The 19831-nt window shown below is 34.9% G+C and overlaps 4 protein-coding genes across 6 annotated transcripts; 2 read left to right on the top strand and 2 right to left on the bottom strand.

Moving 5' to 3' along the window:
- Positions 1 to 996: 996 nt before the first annotated feature.
- LOC124433310 (gamma-tubulin complex component 4-like) lies at positions 997 to 5250 on the bottom strand. Its single transcript, XM_046983071.1, is given in 22 exon segments — positions 997 to 1293; positions 1382 to 1501; positions 1577 to 1711; positions 1904 to 1932; positions 1935 to 2059; positions 2061 to 2075; positions 2243 to 2349; positions 2475 to 2555; positions 2654 to 2688; positions 2788 to 2893; positions 2968 to 3018; positions 3079 to 3203; positions 3330 to 3366; positions 3438 to 3533; positions 3803 to 3974; positions 4179 to 4203; positions 4206 to 4257; positions 4351 to 4407; positions 4492 to 4545; positions 4611 to 4714; positions 4797 to 4932; positions 5062 to 5250. Coding segments are annotated over 22 exon segments (1881 nt in total). The 5' UTR covers positions 5140 to 5250; the 3' UTR covers positions 997 to 1152.
- Positions 5251 to 5298: 48 nt separating this feature from the next.
- Positions 5299 to 7377, top strand: LOC124456870 (40S ribosomal protein S6-like). Its single transcript, XM_047007184.1, has 4 exons — positions 5299 to 5367; positions 5708 to 5772; positions 6606 to 6672; positions 6729 to 7377. Exons 1-4 carry the CDS (start codon positions 5362 to 5364, stop codon positions 7323 to 7325), a joined length of 735 nt encoding a protein of 244 aa, XP_046863140.1. The 5' UTR covers positions 5299 to 5361; the 3' UTR covers positions 7326 to 7377.
- Positions 7378 to 8197: 820 nt separating this feature from the next.
- Positions 8198 to 17195, top strand: LOC124433572 (paired box protein Pax-3-like). Of its 3 annotated transcripts, none has more exons than XM_046983363.1 (5): positions 8198 to 8212; positions 8628 to 8881; positions 14555 to 15136; positions 16090 to 16298; positions 16437 to 17195. In XM_046983363.1, the coding sequence occupies exons 2-5, from the start codon at positions 8857 to 8859 to the stop codon at positions 16668 to 16670; spliced, it is 1050 nt and encodes a 349-aa protein (XP_046839319.1). In that variant the 5' UTR covers positions 8198 to 8212; positions 8628 to 8856; the 3' UTR covers positions 16671 to 17195. The 3 variants fall into 3 exon arrangements, with proteins under 3 accessions (XP_046839319.1, XP_046839318.1, XP_046839320.1); XM_046983362.1 differs by lacking the exon at positions 8198 to 8212 and adding an exon at positions 8271 to 8546; XM_046983364.1 differs by lacking the exons at positions 8198 to 8212; positions 8628 to 8881 and adding an exon at positions 13613 to 13719.
- LOC124433574 (protein ABHD8-like) lies at positions 17071 to 19774 on the bottom strand. Its single transcript, XM_046983367.1, has 5 exons — positions 18471 to 19774; positions 18233 to 18398; positions 18020 to 18116; positions 17765 to 17878; positions 17071 to 17694 (listed from the first exon to the last, which is right to left on the bottom strand). The coding sequence occupies exons 1-5, from the start codon at positions 18595 to 18597 to the stop codon at positions 17521 to 17523; spliced, it is 678 nt and encodes a 225-aa protein (XP_046839323.1). The 5' UTR covers positions 18598 to 19774; the 3' UTR covers positions 17071 to 17520.
- Positions 19775 to 19831: the final 57 nt, after the last annotated feature.

The raw sequence follows: 19831 nt of genomic DNA, 5'->3' as shown, positions 1-19831 counted from the left end.
CTTTAAACCAGGTCCCAGGTATGCAACTGGTCCTGGTCCTTCAACTCCCATGTTACTTGGTGGTTTCTTTGAAAAAATCTTTCTTCGGTCAATGGTTAAAGCAAAGTTGTAATTGGTCTCTGTTTTCAACACTTCCTCAATTTTCTCTTCCAAATTATCCATTGTAACGAAGGATTTGCTTTCTTCCTGAAATATCAGTAAAAAGAAAAAAATTACTTAGATTACAATATTATCTGTTTAGTCTTGATATTTGTCTTATACGTACAATAGTTTGAGAACCAACTGTCTGTTTTTCTCCAATTGTTTGGCATCATTTTCTGCTTTTTGCTTCTTATAATAAGTTTCCATCTTTTGCCTCATTTTATCTTGTCTGCCTTTTCTTATAAACCAAAGAAAAGGGTGCATGAGAAAAATACATATTTTGGCTTTGACACATTTATACTCCATAGATTCATGTACCTTGCACTTTCTCGGCCATATTGTACTTTGTGATATTTTCGAAAGCCTTTTTCTGTTGCTCTATGGGAGAAAACTTCCTTTGTTCAAATCATCAATTCTCTGCTTTTCTTTTGTCGTTTTCTCTATCGTATTCTGCGCGAAATGCACTCAGTGTATTCTGGAACTGTTCACGATACTGTTGATATGTTAAAATTTTTTCAACATTCTTTTCTTTTTTTCTCTCTCCTTTGACTGGTTTTTCAACATTCTTATTCACTTGCGCTGAAGCAATACAAAAATTTCTTTGCATGGAACTGAATAACAACTTTGCATTAAGAAATTGTCGACGCCTTATGCTCAACGTTGTTGCCGCCATGTTGTTTGAAATAAACTGGATAATTTTTTCACGAAAAATGATTTTGTCGCGAGAAAATAGACGGTATTGAGCTGTGATGTAAAGTATGGTGAGTTGACAAGAAAACTAGTTTTTGGAAACTGTACACTGCTTTCCCCATGAATAATTGTAAGAGTTGAGGTAAAGACGCATGGGCTATAGAGTAAAGGCAAAATAACACAACTCATGTACAAAATATACACACAACAATAAATGAGACAGCAATGTGGGACTAGCTGTATCTTTACAACAGGAGTACTACATCAAAGTACTAATATGTAGTACTCCTGTTATGAGTATTGGAGGGCGCCGTCAATGAATTAATAGAGTCCACTTTTATTTGAAGATAAATATCGATTGAAATCAATCCGCAGCAGGAACTGTGCCAAATGTGGGCTTGCCTGATGACTCCTTACGCCTGAAAATAACTTCAGAAGCAAAGATGACGTGCGAGCGTAATTCTAAAACACACCAGTAGAAAAATGCCTGAATAAAATATAAGTTCAATAAAACATCTGATTTTTCATACTGTAAACACAACGTACGTACCTTCTTGATGATCTCGATCTGATTATGTTCTCTTTCTGACATCACAGTGGTCACGTGTGAAATGAGCACGGCACAAAACGACTGACAAAGTTCCAGAATCTCGTTCAAACATTGATAAACCTAAAATTACGTCAATGATAGTTCCTAGAAATATTTCCTTCTTTCGAAATCCATCTCAAGAAACGAGAGTTACACCTGTCTTAAAAGTAGGAAAGACTGAGCTTGTAATGTCGTAATGAAGTTATCGTGAGCGATACGCAAAATCTCGAAATTTTTCTCGCTGTTTATCTTCTCAAATAAAATTGAATATTGCGCCTCCAAAACATCAACCTAAACCAAGACAAAACAAAACATGCAACAAACAAAATATTCTCAATTTCCCATGATACCATTAGACGCAGAAAGAGTGCAGACAACAGAGGATGTAGAAGAGAAATAAATTTATGAAACAGTGATAGGGAAAAACAAAAATTGCACCTTAGACTAAGTTTATTCCAATGGCATTTAGAAAGTTAACGTAACCTGAAGGTAATATTGTAGATTGTCGACGAGAAGGTCATTTCCATCCTCAGTAGCCATATATCCTTTGATATCCCTCTTTCTACAGCACGACGTCCCTTGAACATTGTCCATACATTCTGAAGTTCCATCTGCGTTCTCCGTATATTAACCAAAAATAAACAAACCATTGAACCTGAAGAGACATCATAGTAAAATAATTAAACACAGCTTTCGCAAGTTGAAAAAGATTTATACAAGTAAGCTTTTCAAAACATACTAAATAAGTATGCGTGGCCTGAAAGTCTATACGAAACTTTCCAAAACGTGAAACAATATTTGATGAAATGGAAGTACACGTACTTTTCTAGGAAACTAGACGTAAAGACAACGTGCAATGGCCATTGTACGTCATAATGTAATTTTAAGGAATGCCATCCTGTTATCAGGCTACTTTCTATATCAGGTAGAAATCATGGAAAAAATCAAATGAGATGTTTAGTTGTGATAAAGTGCATAATACATTCGTAAGTCATGATACAGTTTTTTTTATCAAGTCTCAATGAAGAATAAGCTAAGTTAATGATTATATAACCTTCTTCTTTTGTCGTTTTGACTCTGGTACTTTAACAGAAAGTGAGAAGAATGAAGTGTCATTCTCTTCATCAGGAAGTATCTTAAATAAAACAATCGCGATCATTCATTGAGTATCCCAAAATGGACTACAGTAAAAATGCTAAGATTACAAACAGTTGTAAGTCTAAATCAATGTACCTTGCGCACGATTTCATCAAAGATTGTTTTGATATCTTCATACAAAAATAAATATCATAGTGAATATAATGATTAAATTTGCACAAATAAAAAGGAAGAAACAGCAAGAGATCTCAATGGATACCAACACTTACTTAGCGCGGTAGTTGACGTCGGTGGCACTTTGAGTAAATCTTTGGATTTCTCTATCAAAGAACGAAACAACTCCCCACGACCAAGAAGATAGAAATCCTTCAACAGCTATAATGAAACGAGAATTTTGCTCATGTCATGTAATCTAAAACTGGTATCAGTCCCCCTGAAACTTCTCCTACCTTAAGATGCTTCAATAACTCCCCTTCTTCGACAACAAGTGACCAAAGATGCTGAAAAAACCAAAGCTCAAAATCATCAACTCCATAACATTCCAGTACTGATCAAAATACCTGGGCAATACTCGATTTAATCCGATCAATCTCTTTTTCAAACGATGGTAGATGAAAGAGAGGCTCTCGTTGTAATTTATTTAAAGATCTCCCGAACTCAATTTCATTTTTCTTCATAACTTCGTCTAGAGAAATGATGGTTTTTTTTAGTAAGTTTTGAAAGTAAAATTGTAAATGTGTCGGACATTTATTGCAGAAATATGATGTAAACTCTAACCACGACGATTATCGAGATTTAGATATCATTGCACTTTCCAGCATTTTCACAGATTCCCCAACAAACAGAATCTAGAGAGAAGCAAATGAATAAAAAAGAAAATCCATTCTGAGCAGTGACGAAACTGCAGTAAATAAAAAACCTTTTCAGCGACGATCGTTGAAATATAATTGGGCAACATTTCTGCATTCAGCATGAAACGATTTTGCGCGGTTTTATCAGGTAGGCCTGGTTTCTCCTAAAGAAATATCAACAGAAGTAGGAGATGGTGAATGACTGGTGTTAAAACTTAAATTCAATTTGTGAACTCAATGCAGCAATCAAAAGCAAGTAAAAGTCGAAGCTGGGATTGTAATTAAACCTATCCAAGATGAACTGGATCAAGATTCATCTTTAAGTACATGATGTGATTTTTCAATTATGGTCAATAATTAACACATGTGATGCGTAAAATACACCTGTGGACAATGTTATATTTACAAAACATTTGATGAAATATTTACATACATCATGTGAAATCTTTTGATCATCTGTTTCAATTTCATCAGCCATCGAATACATGGGAATGACAGATGAAGACTTCATAATGAAAAACTCATCGTAATAATCCAAGAGAAGGCCATGAAGTAGCCATGCACTAAGTTGTTTATACATCACACCATGACACACAAACAACATCCTGAATCAGTAAAAAAAATTGCCTCAGTCACAAGCCTCAAACCTTTCAAAGTGTATGCAGTATTAGTACATATGCTATCAATATATACGAAGAGAGTCAATGGATTATGGACATGTGGTTAACCCTCCCCCCTGTATGGAAATATAATCTTCAAACATTTCATATTCTCTTAAAGTCACATAGCTAATGGGTAAAAATGAAAACCTTTCATAAGCTTCTTTGACAAAAGAATGCCGTTGGCTGAATGGGAATATAAGACAGTCAATATGGCACATCCTTTGGCCTAAAGATGAAAAGGCTTTATTTAATGTCCCATGGTATATATTGTTTTTTAAATTCTAATTTTTTCATGTTAAAAGAAAAACAAATGCACAACCTTTTTCTCTTTAATCTCATCAAGAGTGTTTGTTAGTGCAGGGAATAACAACTGATACTAAGGATAAGAAAAAAACTCAAATTCATTACAAAGGTAAAATTTCAAAATTTTTAATCCAATAATGTCTTGAAATGATGGTACCTTCTCCAGTTTATACTGCAGAAATGTTAATGGAATGTTTCCTTCATTTAAAATCTAAAATAATAGAATTCTAGTTCGGAAAGATTAAGGTGAACACTTTGAGTAATAATTTAGCATACTTCCTGCTCAAGTTCCAATAGTACTTGTCGATAAGGCTTCAATACTTCATTCAAACCACTGCTTAATGCTTGCAAATACAACCCACACACATCATTTCCTTCGTCTGAATATAAAATACAACAGAATTCAATCAAAATGGCTTTCATTTTAACATCTAATTCATTATAGCTCAAAATTAAACAAACCTGATTTAACTCCTGGCAATAAAACATTATGATGCTTAATGAACCTTTCAAATTGCTGAAAATGCCATCCCAACTTGCACAAGTTATTCAATATTTCATTTTCACTAGGGTGCAGGAATGGCAAGTCTTTCACCACCTAAACATCATATTAATAGCAGAAAACTTGAAATGGATTATGAACAAACAGTTCATTCATTAACACGCTAAAACATTTAGAAAAAAATAAATATAACATATTGGCAATGAGTACAACACATCTACATACTTCAAAACTTGAATCATTGTTATCCACAAATATACCACCACTTACACCCGATAATGCAAAGAGTAGCTCATGTAACATGACTTTATGGTTTCAAAGCGACATTTTTCGAATGAATAACAAAATTATCATCACTTTTGTTGAAGTAGACAATTTTCAACTGGCGTCCACCATTTTTAATATGTTAATTGCGCATGTGCGAATTATAGAAAGAAAGTATCCCATAATTGTATGCGAGCGTTTCTTAGGTCTTTCTTCCTTATGTCGGTACTACGTTAGGTTTCATTTGATTCCGGTGACAAAATGAAGGTAATTTTACCTGTTAGAAATTTACTTTTTGTTAAACGATTTTTGAATTTCATATTGTATACGAATTCATATTATATGAAATGAAAAAATCATTCGATGTGTCTTTTGATCTTGATTTTGATGGATTATAACTTTGCACTGCTACTGTTGTTATCATCACTCAGGACAATCGAGTAATTTTTATTCTCATGTTTGTGTTAGAAAGTCTTCAAGCTTACCAAAACTAATATCTCATGTGCACAGGTTTTAGTGAAAAATCCCCAATGTCTTGATATTCATTTACCTTGAAAATCAGCACCTGAAATGCACATCACACAACTGTGTATCTCTTGTCTTTTAGTTGAACATCGCCTATCCTGCTACAGGAGCTCAGAAAATTATTGAAGTTGATGATGACATTAAATTGTAAGAACTTACATCAGTTCATATGTCAGCGTAACACAAATAGTTCATTTAACTGTACAAATGACATTACATAATATAGCCATCGACTGATGTTGGCAAGGAGTGAAACATGTCCTGCATGTGAAATTTTTAACATCAAAGGACAATTCCCTGAGAGAGCAAAGCATTATGTCTTCTATTTAAAGGCCGGCTCACTCGATCCGATTTTTCGGGTCTGACTGGTTTGGTTTTGACGTTTTATTGCTTTTTCAGATGGTCTGATAGTTTTATTGACATTTATGTTTGTTTAGGTATTTATAGTCTTGAGAGCAGCCATTTGTGTTATCCAGTACATTTATTGATGTATTTTCATATTCTTATACTTGTTTTCAAGTCTTTTTCGAATCTAATTTCTCACAACAGCTCAAATTTGGGAAGTATAGATGAAAAAAAGCTTGAGAATTCCATCTGATTTTTGAGACTGATGGATTCGACTGTCAGAGGCTCACTTTCTACATGTTCACACAGTCTTTTTTTGGGATCCGACAAAATCAGATCTGACAAATCGGACTGTGTGAACGGGTAATAATACAAATAGTAAGGTTAAGATGCATAAGGTCAATGTCACATGATCAAAAAAATGTGTTGACTGCTAAGACTGGCCAGACTGCAACGTTTGCATAGTGCCTCCACGATCTTGGATGTACAATTTTGAGGAAAATAGGAATTTCTGTGAGAAAATTTGAAATCTCATTTGTGCAAATTACAGACTTTCCAGTCTGGCAGACTGGCACTGTAGTATGTCAGAATTTAAGCTTGCAATCATTAAAGTACAAAATTTGTTTATTTTTCAGGCGAAACTTCTATGAAAAGCGTATGGCTCAGGAAGTGAATGCCGAGTGCTTAGGAGATGAATGGAAGGTAGCTCAAAGATTATTGAAAATATTTGAAACTTTTTCTGACAAGTTTTTCTGTAGGGTTATGTTGTTCGTATCAGCGGAGGAAATGATAAGCAAGGTTTCCCCATGAAGCAAGGTGTAATGACCAATGGCAGGGTGCGTCTTCTTTTGTCTAAAGGCCAGTCATGTTATAGGCCAAGGAAAACTGGTGAGCGAAAAAGGAAATCTGTACGTGGCTGTATTGTGGATTCCCAGTTGAGTGTGCTCAATCTAGTGATTGTCAAAAAAGGCGAGCAAGAAATTCCAGGTGTGACTGATCGTGTTGTGCCAAGGAGATTGGGTCCTAAACGAGCCAACAAGATCAGAAAGTTGTTCAATCTGAGTAAAGAAGATGATGTCCGACAGTATGTGATCCGTCGACCACTTCCTGTTAAAGAAGGAAAGAAGCAACAGTCAAAGGCACCAAAGATACAGAGATTGGTGACACCGCAGAGATTGCAACGGCGAAGACGTTTGATGGCGGATAAACGAAAGCGTGCCCAGAAAAATAGAGAGGAACAAGCTGAATATCATAAGTTGTTAGCTAAACGGGCCAAGGAATCACGAGAGAAGCGCCAAGAATTGCTGGCCAAGAGACGACAATCTAGTGTAAGGGAATCTAAGAGTGAAAAATAATCTGTAGATCGCATATATATATTTGTGAATAAAACACAGATTAAACAACTTATTTGTGTTGCATTGTGTTTGGTTGGGTTTTTGCGAATTTGTTCGAACAAAAAAGTACCTTGTCATCAAAGTTACGTAATCTGTTCGAGTTTGTAATATTTTCATGCACAATTGCACTGTAAACCTCACAACATTGTCGGAAACCTTGAACGACTGACAATCGTTCAGCTGTCACGTGTCAAAGAAACTAGGAGAGTTCAGTTATGCTAAGAAATGATTGATCAAAAATGGAAGCTTATTTAAAATATTTCAATTTTGATCGCTTGGTATCTTATGGTAACAACGGTACCGGCAGCTTTATAGCTAACATGGTCCTGCAATACCACATTCATGACTTTGTCACAGACGAAATCTATAAAAGTTTCATTTTGTGATTTTATGACTTTAATTCAGCTTGATAATGCTTCGTAATCTACACATGTGTCTTGTGTAACGATTTTTAAGAAAAATAAAGCTCGCAATGCATGTAACAGAGCTGTGAAAATCACATTCCGTATTGTCCTTCGATATAACTTTCATATGAAAATTCAATCACTGTGATCATAACGTCAAGGGTAAAGAGTGAGGTGTATACAATGTATTGTTGTCTCCACCCACATTGATAATTTATCGATAGGAATGATATAGACGGTTGGAAAAATTGTAGGGACACTTAGAGCAAGCCATGCAAGGTATACAATTTTTGTCTGAACAGATATTTCGTGCTGATTAGAAGATCATAGAGATAAAGCGATAGGGACAGATCACTGCTCCTGCGTCATTGGTCCAAGTGATGACGTCAATAAATTTTTTAAATGTAAGGGATGATTCCTAATACATAAGACGAAAGATTCCAGGTTAGTGAATTTCGTTTAACCACGAATCTACCACGACTGTATTTCACGGTTTGCCTATATGGTGAGGTTTCTGTAGTATATGGGGAGAACGATGTGCCATATCGCCAATAATCTTGGGGCGATGTGGGCGATAGGAATGTTTGTCATTTATGGTTCATATAAAGAGCCTTTAATAGGTTCTTATCAGAAAATAACTACCTATGTTTGTACTTGGAATACGGCTAAATATCACGATATCAGTCATCAAAACATTGTTCATCATTATTTGAAATAAGCCATGTGAATATGAAATATTATTTCATAATGAATCAAAGAGGAAGACAAAGAGAAGCTGGTATTAGATCATTTACATTCATTTGATTCCTCTGCCTTCTGTATCTGGAACATTTTCAATTCGATACGGTTTGCTTATTAGGTGCTTTGTTCAGTGCGTATTAGTGAAGTGAAAGGATAATGCTCATTTGAATGGACCAACCTGGCGCCCTGCAGCTACGTTCGCATGAGAACTGAGTACAACCACGTCACCCGTGTAACAAGATTAAATTAAGTTGATTATCAAAGGTGCTCAACAAAACTGAAGTGCTCTGCATAGGCACAACTAATCTCAGCTGCACATTTATTAATTCTGCAATCTTCACGACAGAATGGAGCGATTTCCAGCAATAGCAGGTACATTACATACATCTTTTTATAATATCACATTAATAAGTGAATAATAATAGCAACATCGCATGACACGTTTGGTCAAACAGAGTAGCGAGCGTAATGAAAGTCATCGACTGTTTCATCAACGGCACATATTTTTCTAATTCTTCATTGTCTTGGGTGAAAACTGATGTGAAACAGTGATGAAAGCCAAATGATCTTGTAAATTAGAACACTTTTATAGATGTGTTACGTGAATAACTATTTTTGTGTTTCAAAAGTACTAAACCGCGGGATTGATCTATTTTTAAAATCTTCCGAAATAATTCCTACTTGATAGAGTTACAACTGGACTCGGTTAGCAAAAAAACGGTTAAATAAGTGCTCACGCTTTATTCACGTGCATAGTCTGGTAGTTTCCAGGGCGCTCGATCTTGCACCTTTCGTGACAAATTAAATTTACCCTGAAAGAACTTTTTAATGTTAGGTTATTAAACCATTTAATCTCGTAATTATATCTGATTGGATATAATTAATAAGAGCATTATGTTGAGCTTTAGTTCGCTTGAACACCCATCATCTGATGCAAAACTAAAATTTTTTTAGAGAACATTCTAGTCAGAGTAAGGTTGCTTGCTCTCTTCAAATTTTCTCGACATGAAATGCTATGATCACAATTTCAAGCTGTTTTTATAGTAAAACATTCTATTTATCGTTGCCAGCATCGTGCGATCACTCACGCCAATGACGCCATTACGACTGGCTATTCAAGTCAGACAAGACAACAATTGTTTGAACAATTTCAACTACACTTGTCACAAACGTTTCAGCTTAAATACATCCTAAATGCTAGTTTCCATAAGCCTCTAACCACGCAAAGCCTTCAGAGTTCCACAACATGAACTCTTAGTAAATAAATGTTGATTTGTTGACTTGAAAGAAATTGCTTTGAAAAAAATTCACTATCCCTTTCAATCAAAGACGCTCACTCTAACTAAAATCTTTGGAATTTTATTGTTATTTGAAAATGAAACTGCAATATATAATGCATGCTTTGGGGGAGTCACATATGATAATTGATAAACTTCATTTGTGGCAGAATGCCTTATTTTGAAAAAAAAATCGAAGGAACCAAACTTACTGGACATGCAGTATAATAAATGTATATTATATTTTAAATGCCATGTTTATCGTCTTTGTATATGGTGTATATATGTGAGACTAGTCAAAAACATTTATAAGCTGCCTTATGTTCATGAAAAAAACAAACCATACACACACAATATTTAAAGGCTCGCTGAAAAAATTCTAGATTACTCATATATATATATATACATTTATACTTTTCATCAAAGAATTTGGCGGACATAAAAGAATTCCATAGGGCAACTAATGAAATAGAGAAGGCACGATGCATGAAACAGGCTTCGATAAAAAAACCCTGCGGACACCTGCCGAAAGTAATATGATGGTATAAGGGTTAGATAAGATACAAGTCTGACTGGTAAACACCAAGTAATGTAAAGATGTTTAGCTTAAGAATGACTGTTTATTTTAAGCCTTTTTTGAGTCATCTATAATAAAGAACCTAAGGAGGGACTGGACTGTATTCGAGAGCGAGCAAAGACTATTGGGATAGAATGATTCGACGTTTTTATAAGACATGACCTAATAGAAACTCGTGCAAAATTACATCAATAAAAGCGTTTCTTGCAAAAGTGACTCTAGACTTACAGATGTTGAGTAATATAAAACCAAAACTCTTTGATGATTCACTTCACTGACTAAAATAACTCTTCAATACCTTAGAAATTATAAATTGATGAGTTGTTTATTGAGACAGGCAAACGAACGGAAACCTTTTTGGTAAAATTACACACAAATAGCGTGCATTATTCCGTGCAAAAATTCAAACTTTGCTGGGGAGAACTTTGAGTAAACTATACCTTTGTTTTGAAATTCCATTATCATACTAGCATCTTCGTTACGCCACTTGGTGAGGCGACAATTATAGAAAGAAAATTGTTCCAACACACGCAAGCACAGCGAGTTCGCTCATGAAATATGGGAACAAATGGTAGCGCTATGTCATTTTAGAACAAACTCTCTATTGACTTTGCCAAAAAATATTTAGAAAGTGAAATAAGAAGATAGATAGGGCGAATTCGTATGTTTAATTTGATTTACAAGGTTGTACATAAAAGTTAGAAAAAAACTCTGCTTGAAGCAAGCCTAAATTCAGCACTAGCCTGATTTCTCAGTTATTTTCGATTTCTTCGTTAGTAACAACTAACTAGCAATCAATGTAATTGTGGTACACACTACTAAAAAACTTCGTTTAATAGTCTCACATCATCCCCCGCATGTCAAACTTGCCGTGCATCTAATATTAAATACCGGAGGTTAAAATTATAAGGATTAGATACAGTTTCTGCAGTTAATATAAACTATTCCATATTATTCCAACTGTTGAAGTGTTTGCATGTGGGTGGGCAAGACGATACATGATCGATAATGTTTCCAATTTACTAAAATCGGACTACTTAAGTTATATAAACAGTAGTATTGTAGTCAGAATTATAAATTTCTGTAGGTTCTAAACATTTTAAAGGAAAGTATATAATTCTTTTATCCAGTTAGATTGTTATATAACTCACGACAACAAACGAATACATACCGACTGTATCACTATGAAATCATGCAATTATTTACCACCTCCACTAACTATAACATTGTGTTGTTTACAAACAAACAAAGTTTAATATTTCCGTACTCATTTACCTATCATGATGGTATCATGCAGTTCCCAATATGGTAAACGTTTACCTTAAATCCCTAATACCATTGCTTCTTGTTACATTGTTCTGCCATGACAACAACAAATTATTTTTTATTGTCTTAAAATATTCACATGTTGCCGTACTGTTGCCGTTTAAAGCGTTTCACTATTAATCTAAGTTTCAAAAGAGATGTATGATGGTAAAAATATTTAACTCAGGCCCCGTTCACACGACATAAAAGTGTGTCTTAGTCCATAACTCTAATGCAGGTATGATGAGGTCAAGAATATCTACTAAGTACAAAAGTTTGAAAGATATTGAGATCGTAAAAGAACCATAGTTGATGAACTGGATCATATGCTAGAACATGATAAACTTTACACGTATTTTCAACCTTTTGAGAAAAGGAATAAGACAGTATGCCTGCCATGCTATGTTAGTCTTTGGAAAGTTAGAGTTTTTTGCCCTTGGCTGAACTTTATAAGGTGTGACAAACGACAGGACTAGAACCACTTGTATTAAATGTAACATTGTTATGACATCTTCATGATATTCAACATCTGTCGCTAGTTGGAAGCATTTAATCTTGTTTATCATGCAAAGGTCAATTGATTAGAAATATACTTGCAAATTTGTAAATTCAATTATAAGTTCAGTCATTTTTTACTAGTATCTGAGAAAGTTCTACACAATACGACTGACTAAAGAATTTTTTGACTTTTTTTTTGTCAGAGAACGTCATGATTAGGTAAAAAAAAAGGTGAAAACCTTTCCGATAACATCTTGTAATACCAAGCATTAAAATACCTGTTTAAAGTTGTCACGATTAAATTACGTACAAACATAGTGCATTTAACAAATAATAATCAATCCAACAGAACACGATACAATGAACTACATATTCGTCACTTTGTGGTGAAATTTTTTTTGAAAATGAATGGTCTTCAAGCCATCCATTTAATCTACTTGGCCAAAAGTAATTAGTTCAAAAACCATCATCATTTCACTAATAGAGGTTTAATCATTTTTTTAACACTGTATTTGTTTCAAATATAAGCAGGAGATAAATGAGTTATAATAAATGTCATTGAACGGATTGAAACATTGTCGAACAATAGTAATTCAATATATTTAAGATCCAGTTATTATCATTGCGTGACAGGAAAATAATGTACCCGTTACGTGTACTGATTTATCGTCAAGCATTTATTTAGGTATTTAAATAACAAAGATTTCAGACGGTAATATTGAAAGCGTGTCATAACAATCTGTTAGGGGGGCACATGTGACGTCATCAATGTCCTTAGCGCATTAAACGTCATTTACAGAGCCACTTGAATGTTTGAAGTTCGTCCTTATTTGTCTAAATATAGCGTAAGTAAATACAAGTCCTTGTTCATTTCATTACACGTTGTGACTGTACTAAATCACATAGATTAAAACGATAAATTAATGATACAGAAATCGTCATTTTATCTTTAGTTGATTTTAACTTTACTGCTCTTTCCAGTAAAACAATTTATTTCTGACATCAACTGTATGAAAATGTTGGGTATTTTGATTTCATCAATGTAAAATACTTAAACAATGGTCCATAAATGGAATACCAACTACCTTAGAAGGTTATTGGACTATGTTCAAGCATTAGAGCTGAAAGAGAACTATTAAAAGTTAAGATGAAAGTTATATTCGCTCAACTACACCGAACTACTCAGGACTTGCCGCTAATCGATGTTTTACTACAAATGCTGAGGAAAGTGTGTAATTTGATTCACATATACATCCGTTACTATGTATCTCCGCTCTTCATGTCGTGACAAAACAAAGTGGTTTCCACCCTTTCAATTGTCAATCAAAGTTGCCGACGCTTAAGCGCAACACTGCTAATTTCTTTTATATAATAAACAATAAACTAGAGCTGTGATTGGCTAAAGGAGATATAAGGGTAGAGTACATATAGGCAAACTGCCATAGTTATTCGTGTCATAGCTGATTTGTAAAACCAAGGGAACAGGTGCCAAAATTATTCTCCACGCATTGAGCATAGAAAGCAAGCAAATATGAAACGCAAAATGGCAACTGGTATGTGCAACGTTAAGAAAAGTTAACTAAAAACCACGATCACTAAATGTTTGTGTTACATAATTGTCATTAACACCTTCGTGCAAAATCTCTAAAAACTATTTGTTGACATTTTCAAACACAAACGATGTAAAGAAATAGTGGCATTAACTGTACAAACCATGGTTGTATTGTTAACCAAGAGTAATGTTGACATAGTTATACCATTTGTTTATTAATTATAGACACTTTGTAATGATTGCAGTGATATCGTATATTACGGCAAAGTTTTACATGATAGCATTAAAAACAAATATAACAAATTGCTGTAGGCGTCATCTTGTAATACGTCAAACTGTGATATAATTAACCTCGTAAGGAAGACTACTATAGAAATGGTATAATCGTTGATGTCCGTTTTATTCGGGAGTCAATAAGCAAGACGAGCCATGTATGACCTTTTTGTTTTTTCAAAGTATGTCTTTCTACCGGATACAAAAATATTTGTATTAGAGAATCGTGAGATTTTGGCAGCATTTCTCTTACATGGCACAAAAATATTACTGGCTTTGGAAATTCTGTGTGTTATAAATTAAAAGATGCGACAAAAGGTCTCTAAGAGGTCTTTAAACAACAGGAATTTGAAAATGTCGCATAAAAACCTTTTGTCATGGTAGGCTATGAAAACAGTAAATAAGAAATATTGTTATCGTTGCTAACATGTCCTTCACAATAGAAAAGGAAGAAATTCAAAACTACATTTAGATCACTGAAATCTAGGCCAAATAACCAATATGGAAAATCAGAGAACAAAAGCAATTATATCACTTAACACATTGTTCATTGCTTTTCACAGGTCAAGGTAAAATCAACCAGCTTGGTGGGGTGTTTATTAACGGGCGCCCGTTACCCAACACCACAAGATTACGTATTATTGAACTAGCACACATGGGTGTACGTCCCTGTGACATAAGTCGACAGCTTCGTGTCTCTCATGGTTGTGTAAGCAAAATCTTATCACGCTACCAAGAAACTGGTTCAATTCAACCAGGAACGAGTGGAAGCCCAAAACCACGAGTTATCACAAAGGACATAGAGATGAAGATAGATGAGTACCGGACAATGTATCCCGGAATGTTTTCTTGGGAAATACGCGAGCGATTGTTGTTGGATAAGTACTGCAGCCGGGAAACCCTTCCATCTCTGAGCTCCATAAGTCGTATGATGAAGAGCAAATTAAGATCAGAGAGCTTAGACAGCGGGATGCATTCTTACAGTGAGAACGAAGAGGAGGAAAGAGAACATAAGGTGGTAGAAGAGGAACATGAGGGACATCGCAGCGAAGATAGAGAGAGCGTGTCTTCGGAGCAATATGATCCGCAAATCAAAAGAGAGAAGATGGAAGATTCAGAATATATAGATGAAGGAAATGATTCAGGTATGAATAAGGAGAGAATACTATTTAAGGAGAGAAAATAATATCAATCTCCTCTTGTAATATAGTCTAAATTAAGTAATATTTACCATCAATGTCCCACCCCGTTGAAGCGAAAATAGATAGCAAATCATATTTGAGAGACGTCTAAAGAGACTGAAAGAACTCGTTCAAACTTTGCGTGACAAGTACTTTGCATTCACTGAGTGCTACCTCTCATACAGAGACGTCAATATCACATTAGACTTAAGTGACTTATAGCCTTTATGATTACGTTAATGTTCTTCAAGGTGAGCAAAGCAAAGACAAAACGTTGTCCTTGGTGATATGTTCACGAAGTTGATTAAAAAAATTATTTGTACTCATACCTGTGACTGTATGTAGATGAATAAAAATCAGCTCACAAACCTCCAGCATTCTCATTTAAGATGCGAGAGAAAAAATGATTGCGTGAAATCAGTACTTAACCCACTGTTTTAAGTTACCCAAAATAATCTTTAAACTGTAATTACCACACCTTCCTATTTGGCAATTATTTCCGTTTGTCATACATGGCAAGTGTCTTTCACGATGAATAGAACTTCAAATGAAAACCGCCTTCTCAAGGCAAGGAAAAGTATCTCTTTGATCACCATGACGACCTTTCACCACATAATGTTTAAAGAGAATCATAGGAAGGTCACGACTCTGATCGGCCTTTCGATATTCAATTAGTCACTCGCTATTTTAGCATTTTTCTAGAAAAGAAAAAGGGTGTTCAAAAAACTTTCTGTGAGGGCCTTTTTCTTCATCAACTGATGTTGACTATCCCCTCACGGAACATCACATATTAAGTATTAATTTGCTGTTAAAGGAAATTTTCCGAATATTTTTTCACTTTATGTCTGCCGTCATTACTATAGGCTACACATAACGTTCAAATGACATTACCTAATACATTTTGTTTTCGCTCTTAGATTCCAGTTACTACGGTGAAGGTAATTTGGGCATTTCATTCCATCCTGAGCATCTTATCTTGAAGCAAAAACAACGTCGATCCAGAACTAAGTTTACGTCCAATCAACTTGACGAGTTGGAGAAAGCTTTTCAGAAAACGCATTATCCTGACGTGTACACGAGAGAAGAGTTGGCACAAAGAATCAACCTTTCTGAAGCCAGAATACAGGTATATCAAGAGTTTTATCAATGTTTAAAATGGCAACCAAAAAACGTTTTCGTGTCGTGAAACAAAAACGGATCTTAAATTATTTTGTTCTATCCTCTGCCAATCGGCTAACGTGTTCCTCAATTATTTTTCAACTAGGTGTGGTTTTCCAACAGACGTGCTAGATTAAGAAAACAAGAGCTTCCGAAGAGTTCTCAAGTTCCTCCAACATCAACAATTATCCCTTCCAGACCGATACCCTTTCCTACGTTCTACTATTATTCCTATCCATCTATACCACCATATCCTATTCCCTCCTATCCACGTGGAGCCATGTGCAACTGTGGTTATCCCTGCAGTAGCAGCACTGCTCATGGTGAAACAGCCAAGTGAGTTTCCATTGTAGCTATGCAACGTAACAATGATTCATTGCAGTAAAATGTTTAGCAAGGAAGTTCTGTGAATGTCGTGGCTTCCCCATTATCAGTGATGACGAACATCAACCTTTTGCAATATTGATGGATTACTGTCCAAAAAGACTTCATTGATTAATTTGTAACATAAATAATTGTAAATAACATTTGGAGCTGGCTCTCTCTAAGGCAAATGGAATGAGATTTAAATTATTACTAATTTACATTATTGGAGTTCTAACTTCATCCATCATCGCATTCATTAACATGAAATTTTGGTAGTTCATTATAACTACGTTATGTACCATTTGAACTGTTCGTTTTTCAAACAGAAGAAAAATTTTCAAACAAAATGCAAATAAATTGCAATTGTGAAGAACTTGTAGGCGTTAAAATGCATATGTAATCATATGTATCTTTGTACATAATCAATTAATAAAAACTTTACAGCCTAAATGTACAACATTTTTATGAGGAATGATTAAATGTGGGTTGCATTACTGTAGTCTATGGGTAAAGTCATTCTATTGATATTTGTACAACCCATAATTATAGCCTTGTGAAATCAATGAATGTTTACAGAATTTTGATAGAGAATAAATCCTAGGACATGAAACTATTTAATTGTGCATCTAATAATAAGCTTGCTTTTGAATTGCTCATGTTCATGAAATATTGATCATGATTGTTGACAATAGTATGTCAGTTTTGGAAGGTACAAGATGAAGAATGCTTAGCATTTGCCAACAAGAACTCTCCAGACTTGCTAATTTTACATTCCTCAGAAAGTAAAACAGGATTGAAAATTGTGTATAGTTATTGGATTTGTCTTAACATGCACCATCCAATCCAGGTTCACTTTGATTTGCTATTAACTGATCAGATTTTGTTGAAACATCGCGACAGAGGAATTGCCTAATGAGTTCGTTCACCCTCTGGCTACATTCTAGCATTACCATGTGTCCTACATCATCCAAAACTTCCAGGGTTGAGCCATAAATAGTCTGAAATGTTTCATGAATAAGTCTACAGCTTATTGTGAATGGCCCAAACTCACAAAATAATGCTCTTAACCTGATTCATATGCATCTCCTCTTCCATGGTAACTAGCTTGTCATTGTTTCCATAGATCAATAAAGTGGGCACCATTATATCTGAGTGAAGTTGTTCATCCCCTTCATTCCATCTCTAAATTAAAAAAAAAGAATGCATGATCTTGAAAGTAAATTATCAAGATTAAAATTCATTTGAATGTGTCTAAGTTCCTTGGAACAAAACTAGATTATTTCATTATCCTGAATATGCACTTTCTTGAGACATGATTCTTACCTGACCAACCATTATGGCACGTAAAACATGAGTAGGAGCTTTAAAAGCTTGATATAAATGAATTTTATCTTGAGATGAACGACCATGAAAACTCATTCTAAAACAAATTATGTGATATTTATTCACAATCCGAGGCAAAATTAAGTTTACAGCCAAAGGCTAACACATAATTATGATGAATAAGATAAATTAAAAAAAGACATTGATAACTACCTTTGAAATCTCCATATTACACATGATTTAAGACATGCAAGGATTATTGAAGGTAGACAGAAGAAGTGGCATGGTGGTGGATTCAATGGTATTGGTCCACCACCACTGATTAGGATCATTTTGAAACTTGGCGTGGCTTGAAGCAATCTTTGCACAAAATGAGCAGCTGGAAGATCAAAGATTCCCATAACATTACCTTTTTAGAAAATGGAAATAACAGATTAGCATATACACTCACCCATATGAATGTCCAACAAGGATGTTCTTCTTTTCATTTCGAAAGCGATCAAATACAGCAAACATATCATAGGAGAGTTCGGTGAATGTATAGAAGGCTGAGTTCTGTGGAGTTGCACTGCCACCATGTCCTAATATATCAGGGGCAACAACCCTATATCCCAAGTTTGAAAAATACTCCACTTGTTCATTCCATATAGCAGAACTTCCACCAACACCATGAATGAAAAACACCACAAGGTGGCAAGTCCTTTCGTTTGACAATTGATAACCATTAACTTGGGATGTCGGAAGGTTTTCACGACCACAACCTTCAGACACAATACACAATTTTGGATTGCGGACAACGACATGTAACCATCGCCCTCGCGGACCTCAATGTTCTGGTTTACAGTTTCAGCATGCACACGGTTTGCCTTAGGCCAAGAGCAACACATTTGGCTTTTCCGAGCTAATACACACTTCTCATTCTTTGTCATAAATGTTCGGATATACGCGTTTAATTTGATTCACTTGAAAGTGACACAGACCAAAGCATAATTTTAGAAAAATGTTCGATTTTTTTTGTGCCATAACGAATTCTTCCAAACACAAACATTGTTATTATGTGGTATCTAAGCGACATCAATCATAAATATTATAATTTATGTTAACGCATTTGTCGCATCAAATTTATTTTACTAATTCTCTTGATTATTACATTTCGGAGTGGATGGAGTCTGGATGGAGTGGATAGGGAATTCAACCCCAAAATCATACATTCCTTGCTGCAAGTCCCAGACAAGGCCACCCTTTTTTTTTGATGAAGGAAACCGGCGTATTGAGCAATTTTTCAATATTTCACCGGAGGGAAGTCCTCAGAAATCAAATAAGCTATAGGAAAGCCTGTCGGAAGTCTCTTTGGATGCTCATTACTTGTTCCGATCACCTTATCTATATTTACCAGTTATTTTACAAAAATGATATTAACTCATTACAGGCCTTATTTATGTTTACAGAATAATTTAGACTGTGTTTGTTTTAACAAGATTGTCGAAATAGGTGATCAAAGTGCATCTCTATTGAAGAGCAAAAAATTTTGAATCGCCATTTTTAAGTCGCTTGCAGCCGCTGCGTATTTCCCTTTCTAACGAGCTAAACAATCGTTTTAAACGATTGTACGAACCAAATAGGTACAGACTGAAGACATGGGACTTGATTTCCGGAGACGAACAAAGCTGAACGAATTATTCCACATTGGTCCTGATGAAGAAAGCCAGAGCCATTAGATACACACGACTTTCATCAATACCCCTTTCCTATCGTTCTTCCATCGCCACTGGAGTAAGGTTAATTTTATCTAAAGTATTAAAATTTTCTCAA

Source organism: Xenia sp. Carnegie-2017, unplaced genomic scaffold (assembly GCF_021976095.1).
Source record: "Xenia sp. Carnegie-2017 unplaced genomic scaffold, XeniaSp_v1 HiC_scaffold_13, whole genome shotgun sequence".
NCBI lineage: Eukaryota > Metazoa > Cnidaria > Anthozoa > Malacalcyonacea > Xeniidae > Xenia > Xenia sp. Carnegie-2017.
Note: the sequence above shows the minus strand (reverse complement) of the source record. Positions and strands in the feature narration are given on the sequence as shown.